The sequence below is a fragment of the Phascolarctos cinereus genome, unplaced genomic scaffold (assembly GCF_003287225.1).
Source record: "Phascolarctos cinereus isolate Bilbo 61053 unplaced genomic scaffold, phaCin_HiC Scaffold_3;HRSCAF=262, whole genome shotgun sequence".
Classification (NCBI taxonomy): Eukaryota; Metazoa; Chordata; class Mammalia; order Diprotodontia; family Phascolarctidae; genus Phascolarctos; species Phascolarctos cinereus.
In genome coordinates this window covers 94,149,633-94,163,615 of record NW_027555736.1, presented here as the reverse complement: position 1 = coordinate 94,163,615, position 13,983 = coordinate 94,149,633, and the positions used below count along the sequence as shown (strand labels likewise).

General features: G+C 35.9%; 1 protein-coding gene across 1 annotated transcript in view; it reads left to right on the top strand.

Moving 5' to 3' along the window:
- The window catches only part of ATRNL1 (attractin like 1), a 1,198,805-nt gene that overhangs the window by 1,057,671 nt on the left and 127,151 nt on the right, over positions 1–13,983 (top strand). The window contains 1 exon segment of the mRNA XM_020988143.2: positions 8,947–9,061. Within this exon segment, the coding sequence (XP_020843802.1) occupies positions 8,947–9,061 (115 nt within the window).

Sequence of the window (13,983 nt, the reverse complement as noted above, 5' to 3'; positions counted from 1 at the left end):
GACAGCCAGGGGTAGCTTAGATTAGGTAATTTACCTAATAAATTAACAAGGCTCCCAGATAATAGCAATATGGTAAGCATATGCTTTTAGATTATCAATGAGTTTTTCTGTTACACTTTCAAATAATTCATTAGAATTTATTAATTTCACGGTACACTAAACCAGCAAGGACATTCTAAATAACAGTAAAGCTGGGATTCCATATGTGGATTCCAAGGTGGATCCTTGATCTCATCATTAGGCTTCCTGTTCTAACTCAAGTCAAGAAGTGCTTACTATGTGCTAAGCCTTAGAGTTATAAAGAAAAGCGACATAGTACAGATAGTAACACCTCCATGACTCCTTGTCCATAACTTGGCTATATCTTCCTATGAATCTACCAGATGGGCCCACCCATTGGGCTAGAGGCCTTTTTCCTATAGGCTTTTTAATGTTATATAGATGCCAATACAGTACACAGACTAGTCATCCATTATCTCTCTCTCTCTCTTGTTACCTGACCAGCCCACCTCCTTTTCTGATCATACAACTCCTGAATAATACACTCGGTGCTGTGTTTGGTTTATAAGATATTATTAGGAACATGCCACTGTCTGCTTATAGCCATTATACATCCCTTCATTGCCCTTGAGAACATTGCAGTTTTGACTCTTGGGAGCTTTTAGGAGACAATGAAATATATTTAAATACTGTGAATATGTGATAAATATATGGTTCATTTGGAATTTTATAGAAGAAAGATGGGGATAATTTTTAAGGACTGTCTATTAAGCTTTAAAAAGTATCAACGGAATCAGAGCACTATAATCATTCACAACATCTCCTAAAGAGATTGTGCTGTAGACAATAAAAGAAAAAAAATTCTTCCATTCTTAAGAGTTTGGAAGTCCAAAATGGAAGTCAAAAGTACTAAATTGCCTCTATTCCAACAAACCACAGGATCAAGTTTATAACACAGACCTTGCTAACACAACGATGTAAATAAAATGCACACACGGATTTCAATTATGCATGGGAAAACCTTGATAAAAAGGAGAAATGCTTAAGATGAGGCAAAAATGAAGTTTACAATTGTCATACCTTTGCAAACTGGACTGAAGCATCCTGAGCCTGTGAATATTCTGTTTTATTCCTTCCCTTTCTCCCTTGTGTAATACATTATTCCCTTTGAATGGACTTCTAATGCAGCTTAACCCTGTTTCTGAAAGTGTAGATCAGCTTAATTTCTTTCATTAATATGAGCTTTTCTCCTTTCAAGCAAGACTATCAAGTGCCTTTCTTCTTTGTACCATTTCCTGAAAAATGGAAGGCAACTGAAGAAAGTGTCTGATTTCTGCTCTCCTTTTCTAAGTCCAAGCCACTGAAACTAAGGAACCTATTCTGAAATATTGGGTCTCCATTTTCATTCCATAGGAAAAAGACACTTGATTGCCTGTGAGCTGAGACAACAGGCTAGCTGCCTTGAATGCTTGCTAAATTAATTCTACTTTACTAATGTGGCTCAAAACTATATTTTTATATCAATATAAATACTCATTAAATAGCAAATACTAAGCTATCTATGCAAACTGTTGGAAAAGGCTCATTTTTATTTATAGATGAATTTTGATTGGAATACCATTAAAAGTGTTTTAGTTAGGAGATGTTAAAATGATTAATGTGCAGTTGTTTGCATTTTTAATATTTCACTCATATATCAGATCAGTATTTGTGCAGTGTCAAACTTTATTCTGTTCTTGTCAAAACACTTATTACTGCTGACAGGTATAACACAGCCACATTAATCCTTAATTCCTTGACTCAATTTTCTAATTGCTTTTCTGGCATGCAATGGTGGCCATTTAGTCTTATACGATATATTCATCATGTGATATAATAATGTACTTTAAAAATTAGACATACTGCTTAAAGTGCCTGCATAGAAGGAGAAAAATCCTCCATAGGATTGAAACTTTCAAGGCCTCCAGCATTTAAGTTAAATATTAGTTATTGAAGGGGATGAATGTCTCAAACCTTTCACACGACCTACTGGTTTGTTCATCTTCCACAGAATCAGAGAAATTTAGTACTGGGAGGCACATCAGAGATTACTTACTACATCCTTCCTTCTTGATGAGAAACTGAAGCCCAGAGAACCTTCCTCAGCATTGCAGTAAGCTCATGTCAGAGCATTGCCATAATAGAAAATTATCACATATCATCACACAATATCAGTCTATGGGCTGAAGTTAATCTATGCTGAGATAACAAAGCTGAGGGAATGGGGTCATATTATGGGTTCTCAAGAAAACTCACTGGGGTTACTTTCCATTTCTTTACTCTCTAATTTCTACAGAGTTTTACATGTAAACTAAATGACTAGCAACAGACCAAAAGATACAAGCTGTGCTTTGCCTTTATCTGTTACCCCAGTGCTTAGCACAGCGCCTGGCACATAGCAGGCATTTAATAAATGTTTATTGACTGACTAATCAACCGGATATTTTCTTGAATGGCCTCCCTGGAATCTCTTCTCTCTTAAATTCCTTTCAGGTTCAGATTTAAAAGAACTTACAAACTACACTTGCAATAAGTGACATCCAAGAAAAAACTGGAGGTCTTTCTAATTGAAGTACTAAATTGGGGCCCTACAGTGACCTGTTTCATATTGATCCGGGGAGATTGAATCTCATCTATTGTTTTCCAGTATGCATAGCATCCCCAATAAATCAGATTCCTAGGAGACTGGTGAACTGTGAACTGTCACACTTGAAAAGTCAAGCAAAAGTTTTGGTTTAGGCAATTCATAGTCACCTCAATACTACCATTCAGAAACCTGAAATCATGAGGGAAGTTCAATCAAGTTGACCTCCTTGGAACCTTAGGGCAACTCCTCTTGTCAGATAGCCAGCAGAGGTACCCTGCAAATCTACACCAGATCATTCTCAGTCTACTGGATTTGAGCAGAACCACATTGAGCCTCATATATGAGAATGTCCAAGAGGGGCCCATGAGCATTCTGCATTTAGTTAGCACATTCATTTACTCCAATGAATCTAAGGAGGAAAGAGCAAACAATAAAAATGATATGGTCCCCTGCCCTCAAGAAACTTACACTTTACTGGAGGAAAACAACATGTACAGAGATGAGTGAATACAAAATATATATTAAATGGATTTTAAAATAAATTAGAGGAGAGCATTAGCAAATGAGGGGGTCAGAGTGTACTTCGTGAAGGACTTAGCACTTGAGCTCAGCCCTTTATATACTCTAAATGCACAGTGAAAAATGGTAATGTTAAGTGGGAAACCATCTAACGGTTTCCAGGTTTTGTCTTAAGACACTTGCTAAGGGGCTTAAGGAATACATTGAAAACCTCAGCAAGTTTTCTGGTCATTCATTTGTATAATTAGGCACTACGTGCAGAAATCCATATCCACATTGTTTAAGCATATTGTATATGCCAAAAAGAGGGATTTGAAAATAAAATACTAGGTATAAACAAAATAAAACAAAATTCACACCCCACTGTAATGTACTGAGCAAGTGCTTTGGAAAGGAAATTTATGCTTAATAATTGTAAAACTGTCACTGATTTTTTTTTCTGGCACTGTTTAATTCTGGCTGTTTTCTGCTCACCAGACCTAGCAATGCCTAGGAGTAGATCCTGGTTGCTAAGTGCTGTAGGCAAACCTGCTCCTGATCATTTTCAAAGGCAACAATGGGAAATGCAGGATAAATTGCACATTTCAGCAAGCATTGTGAAATGAACGTAATTCACGATCGTGTTGTTTTTGTTAACCAACAAATACCAGAAATATAATTATCAGAAATATTAGTTTTCTTTTCACAATTTTCTGTTACAAAGTTAAATAATAAAAATGGTTTCTGGTGTTAAAATTCTGTAAAGCAAATTAAATCTTTCTTTGAACCCCGAATAACACTAATTAGGGTGGAGTTTGAAATAGGAAAGTATTAACCACTAGTTTTTAATTGTAATTAGTAGATAATGTTTCTTTTTGCTAATTTTCTTTTATGAAAATTTTGGTAGACAAAAGTAAATATGATCTATATAATAATAGTTATGTTGCATAATTATCTTGAAGGGGGCCATAGGCAAAAGTGGCAGCCAACAGTCTCTTATTTACTGACCTTCCCAGAATTACAACATTCTATTCTTCCACTTGATGGACATTTCAATTGTTGATGTATTACAAAGAGTTTCATTGCCACTGAGTTTCTTGCTTTTAAGTGTTATAGTCTACTTGTCACATTTTTCCTCTGTACTTAAAAAAAAAAGTTGATCAATGCTCAGTATTTTTCTTTTTTTAATGTTTTATTTTCCCAATTACATATAAAGATAATTTTTAACAATAATTTTTTAAAAAATTCTGAGTTACAAATTCTCTCCCTCCACTTCCCCCTTCTTGAGACAGTAAGCAATTTTATATAGATTATACAAGTGTAATCATGCAAAACTTATTTCCATATTAGCATGTTGTGGTATAAGACACACATACACACCCCAAAAAGAAAAAAAGTAAAAGATAATATGCTTCAATCTACGTTCAGTCTCCATCAGTTCTTTCTCTGGATGTGGATAAAATGCTCAGTATTTTAAAATCCTTTATTTCAAAATTTTTTTAACATGAAATTCCATTGAGAGATTATCTGCTACTTGCTACATTGCCATATTTGTTGCCCCAAATCCCCTAAACATGGAGGAATTTTTATTTCTCAACTTTGTTTTGTTTATAATAATTAAGTTATACAGCTTTAATTTTAGTCACTAATATTATTTATTTTTATTTATCTGTAATTCCACTTTTTCCTCCTACCCCTAAGGTTTCTAGGCTCATCTGTATCTATGATACCCTGGGAACTGGCCCCTAATGGGTCAGTTTCTTTTCTTTTTTTTCTTTTTTTTTCTTTTTATTTATTTATTTATTTTCTTTACTTCATCCCTCCACCTGGAGTTAAATTAGTGTGTCTGTTGTCTAGATTGCCAAATGTAGATAATGGTCCTCCAACAGGCACTCAAAATACAACACAGGTATTAAACCTTTATTTCACCTACCACCACAGAAAATGCTTGAAACATAAAAGGCTCCCAGGAGCCCATGAACAAATTTAAAATGTAATAACATTCAAATCAGACTATTCTTAAAATGTAAAGACACTATAAGGGATTGCTGAATAAATATTTTTTCAATCACCTGAGTCCTGCCCCACTTGAGCAATTCCTGGCAATAGTAAAATTGGCAAGGGCCACATCCCTTCTGTCCTCCATCACCTCCCATTACATGACTGTACTCTTCAGCTAGAGCGTGGAAGGTAGGCTCACTTGGGGGCTGAGAATCTGGTTTAATATCCTAGTTCTGCAACTTTTTTCAAGGTCACTTGTGACCCTCATCAAGTCACTTTCCCCTTTTTGGGCCTCATTTTCTCATTTGCAAAATGTAAATATTGGACTATAGTCTGTAAGACCTTTTCCATCTCTAAATCTCAAATCCCTCTCCAGTTGGTAGGGTCTTAAGGAGATCCACTTCTAGAAGGTCAGTACCTGACTCAAACTAGGGAACTCTCAGCTTCACAAGAAACTGAAAACACTTGAACTTGCATAGAAAATCCATTCTGAATCAGTCTGCACTAATCTCTGACCTGGTCTCAGAAGAAAACAGAGAGTTAGAAGAGAGGCAGGAAGGATCTCAAGATTGATGAATTCCTCTTAGGCTACATGGACAAGCATAGAAAGCTCACCATGTCCTTTTTCTGACTCATAACTTTCTGCTCCTGAAGTGGATGGAAATGGGAGAACTACCATCACCACCCCTCAAACAGTTTCTGTGCCATTGTCTGGAATTCTAAGGGATGAAAAGCATGGGAAAAGAAAACAAACAAACAAAAAACTTTGGGCCATCTCGCAGCTTGCTTATGTAGACCATTTGTTGTCATTCAGACGTTTTCAGTAGGGTCACACTCTCCATGACATTTGGGGTTTTCTTGGCAAAGATACTGGAGTGGTTTGCCATCTGCTTCTTCAGCTCATTTTACAGATGAAGAAACAGAGGCAAATAGAGGCAAAGCTGAGTGCCCAGGGGCATACAGCTAGTAAGTATCTGAGACCATATTTGAACTCAGGTTTTCCTTATTCCAAGTTCAGCGCTTTATCCATTGCATCACCTAGTTGCCTATTAAGACTGTAGAATTTATAAAGCTTTGTGTTAGTCACTGGAGTTACAAGCACAGAAATGAAATAATCCCTGCTCTTAAGGAGCTTATAAGTATATAAGCTATATAATGGAATTATATATAAGTATATAATGGGGAAGATTTGTGGTTCCAACAAGAGTTCATTCCTGCCTCCTACCCTGACATACAGTGATCAATAATCTTAGAGGTAGGCCTATTCTTGAGGACCAATTAAAAGGGTGGCCTCAGCAAGAGCCCGAGGGTTCATGTCTGTCTCCCTAGGAGGCTGCCTGCAGACAGAGGTCCATGACCTGGAATCTCATCCAGTTTGTTAGGAGAAGAAGAGAGAACACACACAACTGGTCCCAATCACTGTGTTACGTGTGTATTAATAACATAATTATTTCAAATTATTCCTACGGGACAGTAGAAATAACAAAGTATTGTTTACTAAAGTCTAATTAAGTAGAATCAGTGATTGCTTTTCCATATCAGGGATATTTAGAAAACTTAGTGGAACTAAATAAATATTTATTAAATACCCCCCCTCTATGCAAAGGTCTCAACTAGAAACTTATGCTAAAACAAGCCACCCTCTTCCCATGATACTTTACCACATGCAGAAGACTCTAACCAAAAAAAACAACAACACATCCGTAGTATATAAGAGAACTATCAAGTAATGCAAGAGGACTTTTGATACTTAATTTTTAAGCGTTCGTTAAGTGCCTAGTATGTGTCAAACAGTGTGATAGGTTTTGGGAAACAAAGAAATGATGAAACGTCCCTGGCCCTAAAAGAGCAAAACTTGAATTAATTATGTTTTCACATTTATTCAAAATTTTTATCATATATTCCCTTTCAATAATTTATCATTCTTTTTTATTAAGTTGACAATTATATATAACTTTTCATGTAATTATAAAGTTTAATAGATTAGGAAAATGATTCAAAATAATGTGTTCCTTTTTTTGCCTCCAAATGGGTCAAATATATCTTCAAAATACATATGCATACATGCATATATTATAAAAGAAATATAATTTTATTCTAATTTTGAACTAAATATTTAAAAAACTAAGTTACTAAAGGTTAAACACTTGTTGCTCTGATTGTGAATACACCTATCACTTTGCTTAATACAAAATAAGCTGCGGTAGTTACAGACCTCACAACATTTTCTCAGAAAAAATTTTTATGTCCTGTAATTCTTTAGTGGTCACTGGCCTTTATCTTGAAAACTCCAAAACTGTGCCTGCATAATGATAATTTTTAAAACCTAAGATTTATGCTGCTATAAAGGAACAACCTTTTATAACCACATAAAACTATTGTCACCAAAAATTTCAGTCTAAATTTTACATGAAGAAAGACATATTTTATTTTTAATGCCTCCTTTGTTAAACTTTCTGGAAACTGCAGCAGTCTAACAGATATAGGTGAATAACTATGTGTAGCTAAGTTATTTCTGAACAGGTCAGTTAGCATCAGTGGAGAAACCTAAACAAGCCATTAATTCCAATAATTAAAGCACAATCATTTTCCTCTTGTGCCTATTTTTGTCTTTATACAAAGATGTGGCTTTGATATTTCTCCCTAAGGTAATTCATGCAGAGTGACTTGAATAGTATTACCTCAATTACCATCTCTAAGCTAAAATTATACCCTCACATCATGGAAGGTGGTATTGTATTTAACCCATGATTCCTTTGGTGTTTCAGTGGGAAGACATCCATGCGACCCCCTTGATTCCTGCAGGCATATTCTTAATATAAATGCATTTGGGGAGTTATTAAATATGTATGTCACTGAATAAATTGCCATAAAAACTTGCCAACAGAGTCCTTTAGACTTGTGACCATTTAATTAGACAAGAGGTATTGTTTAGTATGTCACTGGCTAAAGAAGAGAATGGAGGGAAATTATCTTAGTTTGCATCAATTTGTAGCTCAACTAAGTACACAGAGAACAGTAAAATTAATTTAACAAATATTTATTTATTACCTATTGTGTACATGACACTGTGCATGTGCTGGGAATACAAAGAAGTAGAAAACAGAACCCTACATGTAAAGAGTCCAACTCAGAAGACAGGCCAAACATATGTGAAAAGTTCTAGAACCTTATAAAGGTTAAAAGAATTCATGATTATGAATGACACTTATGTAACTCTCTAAGTTTTGCCAAACCCTTTACATGTATTATATAAGTTATGTCGAGGCATCCAGATCTCAGAGCGGAGAGAGAGTTGGAGTGGGTAATATGAAGACACAACTGAAAACCCTGGCTCAGATGATTTCTTGTTGTGTGACCATGGGCAAGTCCTTCTCTAAGCCTCAATTTCCTCATCTCTACAATGGGAACAATAATAGCTCATGCTTCACGGAGTTGTTGAGACATTCAAACAAGATACCATATATAAAATGCTTTGCAAACCTTAAAGCATTACATATAAAACACCAGGTAATTGATAATGCTGCTGTTGCTGCTGCTGCTGATGATGGCAATGATGGCATTTGAGCTTCACAATACCCTCACGAGTTATGTGCTAGCATTGTATTGTGCCCATTCTGTAGATGAGAAAACTAAGACAGAAGTTAAGTGACATACCCAGGGTCACACAGTTACTAACTGTCAAAGGCAGAATTCAAACCCAGGTCCTCCTGGCTTCAAGTCCAGCATCTTTGTCACTATATCATGCTGTGTCACAATAAAATAATATATATGTACGTTTTATATAATGATACCTGCTTAAAATAGATCTTCTTTTCCAGGGTGCACCCAAACCAATTGCCATAGAACCGTGTGCAGGAAACAAAGCAGCAGTTCTGACTGTATTTCTCTGTCTCCCAAGAGGACCATCAGGTGTTCCTCCCCCTGGTCAATCAGGTAAGATGGACATTGATATGTTCTAAGTAACTAGACACTGAATAGTATAGGTAGGCTGCCTCATTCAATTTATTTTTCCCTTAGCCTCCAAACAGGATATTCCTCTTTTTATTACACTGAATGCTGTGTGATAAAAAGGCTGAGATGCCTCTTGAATCTAGAGTAAAAAACCTCTTGACATGGAAAAAGAAGGAACAGAAATTCCCAGAGTAGCTCAGAACATGGGACTCATTACATAGTCCTTCTCAGCATTTCTGCTTGTACCAAATGTGCAAGCACGGGTATGAGACAGATTTTTTAATGGTTGGAGAGCTAGTCAAAGTCAACTCCTCAATGTTCTTAGGTTATCAGTACCACGATGGAGGCCTGGAGTGGAGCACATCCTTTATTTGTGTTTCTAGGCCTTCCTTAAAATTGACTGTGTAGCTGGACTTCAATCAAAGGCCAAGCAGAGTCTGCCCTTGTTTTTAATATTCTCAGGCATGCTATATTCCCTCTGGTTCCTTTTTCCTTTTATTCATCTATTTCCTGATTGCAATCCCTAGCCAACTTTAATGAAACGCATGCGTTTTGAGGGCAAGGACTTTTTAAAATCAATTTTCTTTACCCTTCAATCTCTAAGCATATAATAGAGTGCTGTGTCCCAGGAAGGTTTTCAATAAAGGTAATTGATGATGATCTCATTGCCCTGCCTACGCTTCCTTCCCTTGTTAGGGTTTTATACTGTGCTTTACTTTGTTTTGACCTTTTTATATTTCCTTATTTCTCTGCTCTATATATTACAACCATAAGAAATATGAAAATATGAAACCCCAAAAGAAAGAAGCTATAAGTTTTATATATAGATATAGATATAGATATAGATATAGATATAGATATAGATATAGATATAGATATAGATATAGATATAGATATAGATATAGATAGATAGATAGATATGTACACACACACACACACACACACACACATTTATCAGAGCAGGGACTTTACTGAATCAGAGTAAAGGACTGTGGACATGGTGCATTCATAGTCCTTGCTGGTATTTATTACAAGTATTGAGATACACATAGACCATGTGTAGCTGGTGGTCCAAAAGAGATGTATTTGCTTTTCATCTGGATGGGTCCCCTCCTATTGTGCTTTCACGACCATTTTATAAAACTGGGCACAGCATCTGGAGTGATTTTGCCCTGGTCAGATAAGAAGGATAACTGTAGATAGTGTGCTTAGCTAATGGAAATGTTGTTTTAAAACTGGGACAGGATCCAAAGCAAACACTTCCATTAATGAACACAGGTCTGTGTTATATGCATCCAGGTTCTTCTAGACCCCTGACAATACAATTCTCTGCTGTAGAGAGGGAAGACAATTGCCAATACTCAGCCTTCCTTCACCTTTAAAATTCTGACAGATGAAAATGAGCAGAATAAGAATGTGGTTGTTATTTGGCTGCTTCATATTTTATGTGCCTTATTAACTGGTTAATTCTACCTCTCTTTACGTAATGTATTATTAGACTAAAGTGGCATTTGGGGACAATTATAGACTGTATAGTGAAGGTATAGTAATTAGCATCATTCAAATGTACACTCTCTTCTGAAGAAGACTTCTACCAAAATGACAATCCTTGGCTACATGATGCAGATCATAGGATCATGGCACCTTAGAGACCATCTAGGTCAATTGAAGAAACTGAGGTTTAGAGAGATTTAGCAACTTGCTTAAGGTCACAGGGTCATAAATAGCAGAGGGAGAATTGGAATTCAACTCCTCTGATTCCAAATCCATTGTTATTTCCATTGTATCACATTACCTCTTATTTAAATGATTATTGAATCATTTTCAGGAAAAAAAAAAGGATCTAGATGATTCCTGGTATCCATATTTGACCCTTCCTTGTAAAAATGAAAAAGTAACAGAATTATTCACTCAGCCCGTATACACGTACAAATATGTATATATGTATACATATATACATATATGCATTTGTGTGTGTGTGTGTGTATATATATATATATATATACACATACATACACATATATACATACATGTGCATACACACTCCATTTCCTCTCTAGCCACATGTCCACCAAACTAGTTCAGGCCTTTACCACCCTCACCTAGACTATTGCAGTAGCAGGCTTTTAATTGAACTCCAATATTCTAGTACTTCCCCTTTCTGATTCATCCTCCATATAGCTGCAAAATAAGCTTCCTGAAGCACACGTCTGACCACATCACTCTTCTGTTCAATATGCTTCAGTGATTCCTTCAAGTTTCTGAAATAAAATACAAACTCTTCATTCATCCTGTCACTTCAAGCCCTTCACAAGTAAGCCCCAGACTCTCTGTTCTTAGACTATTTCCCTTGATTCCCCCTCATATATTCCACATTCCAGTCAGACCATTCTGCTTTCTGATCTCAATTGTGTCATGCCTTCTCTACTACCACATCTTTAAAAGCTATTCCCTAGGCTGCTAAAATTCTCTATTCTCACCTCTCACTCTTAGGATCCTTGGCTTCCTTGAAAGCTCAATTGATTAACCAAATCCTATAGGAAATCTTTCCTATTAATTCTGTCTGTTTTCAAATAATTATGCATATATTTATCTGTGGTTATATACTGTCCCTAACCACTCCCATCCCCTAACCCTCAGTAGAATGTAAGTTCCATAGAAGTAAGGAATGATTTTTATTTTGTGTGTATACATATCCCTAAAATCTAACACTATGTCTTGAATGTAGCAGTTATTTAACAAAAGCTTGGATTGGATTGGATATCCATTAGGTTAAAACTGCTCTTGATGAGGCTAAATTGAAGATGTATTTTAAGTAGATAACAAAATTCTCAAGCTCTCTAAATCTTCCATTTCTTCTTCTGTGGAAATCTAGTGGTAACCCCAGAGAACATTACTGATGTTATCATCACCTTTAGAACATTTTGTTTAAACACATCAAATATTAGTGTGTTGTTTGTAAAGAACTGGATGATTATTTTCCCCTTCATATAAATGTTTGGGTTTAAATAGGCATCATAAATGAAGACTTCAACAAAGCATAATGCAAGGCTTGTGAAAGAAAATGCACTTGGTTAACAAGAAGAATCTGAGTTCTGCTCCTAAATCTGTTCCTTGTCATGTGACTTTGGGGAATCACTTAATCTCTCCAGGCCACAGTGTTCTTTTTGTAAAATGAGGAGGTTGGATCAGTTTACCTGGGAAGTCCTTTCCATGAGATCTTTGACCTTATGCCATTGCAAGAACCTACCTGTATCCTGGTGCATAGTACCAGGTGCATAGGTGCACTCAGGTGCATAGTAAGCACTCAGCATGTCAATTAATGACTACCATCTTTTTTTTAAAGATCTTAATAAAAGAAACAAAGATGTTTAGCTTCCCCATCTTATTCATTGCACAAATGATCACATTTGGTTCAAGTGACATTTTAAAATTTAAATGTGTGAAAATAAATTACTCTCCTAAATTATTGGATGGTCGGTAGATAAATTATTGCTATCAAATAAAGTTCAGGCAAACAAGGCCCTGGGTGGACCTCAAAGTCTTCATCATAGAAAGGATGCCATCTGAGTCATCTGGGTAACACAGTGGGTGGCGCACTAGCCCTGGAGTCTGGAGGACATGTGTTCAAATACAGCCTCAGACACTTACTAGCTGTGTGACCCTATTCAAGTCACTTAACCTTGATTGCTTCCCAAAAAAAAATCATTCTAGAGTATGGTGTCTTTGCTATCAGACTGCAGTACTTCCAAGGGAGTTGAGAAATTGTTTGTACACATCTGTTGAACTATTTGGAATTTACATCATCTCAGCTGAAAATATATTGCTTCTGTAAGACGATTTCCATAAAATACGGTTTCTGATTACCCTTAAACAGGCAATGAAATAATTTTCAAATATTTCTGTTCCCCATTCCATTTCTGAAGTATTGCAATGGGGTAGATCACGTGGTTTTTTTCAATGTCATGAGTTAAAAACATAAAAGTTGGGATTTGGAAAGGCCAGAAATATACTTCATGGATAAAATAACTTTGCTCTCAGTTACTGCATTCCATTGATGGCATAAGAATGATGCAAAACACATGGAAACCTTTTTGGCTGCTTCTTTGCAAATTTTTAGCAGATTGTAATTTTTAAAAAGTAAGAATGACATGGACTAATTTTGCTTGTTCTATTAAGGATTTTTCCTCCCACCTAAAGATTTTGCAACTATATCACTCTGTTTATTATTTGAATTTTGGTTAGCCTTTTCATTTTTACTCTTCCAGACATGTTAGGTCCTTTAAGTGACTTTCATTCCATTCAAAATCCAAAAGAAAGCTAGAATAGTTGTTTTTACCTCGAAGTTCATCTATGAGGTGGTATTAACTGTAATTCATTTTTGTTTTCCTTGAACAATCTATTTAGGTATTTTGGAACTGCTATTAATCTAAGAGGAATGGGGGGGAAACATGTTAGGCCATTTTTTTGGCATACTTGGCACTCAGCTCACTCAGCTCATCCCCATCATACTGCACTGCCTGCTGTTTTCACTCCTACTGTTCCTAGGAGTAAATACAGCCAATGGTACCAAACCATCTCCATTTATGTGTGGGATTTATGCTGTAGGCATCTATTCACTTTCCTCTCTGACCTGTACTCCGTTAAAATAATGACATTCCCATGGAAAAGGTAGAACGTTAACTAGGTTGGTAGTGCAATATAAAACAACAAGCGTGTCTCCAGTCCCTCTGAATATCAAGGTCCCAGGGCACTCTAGAATAGCATTAAGATGAAATGTGCACTAAAGTAAAGAGTTCTTTCCAAACATAAATAAAAAATGTTAAGCACTACTGTTGCTCCAGGAGTAAAGAATGTAAATTTTGATACTTGGGTATTTTTCATAGTAATTAAATGAGGAAGAG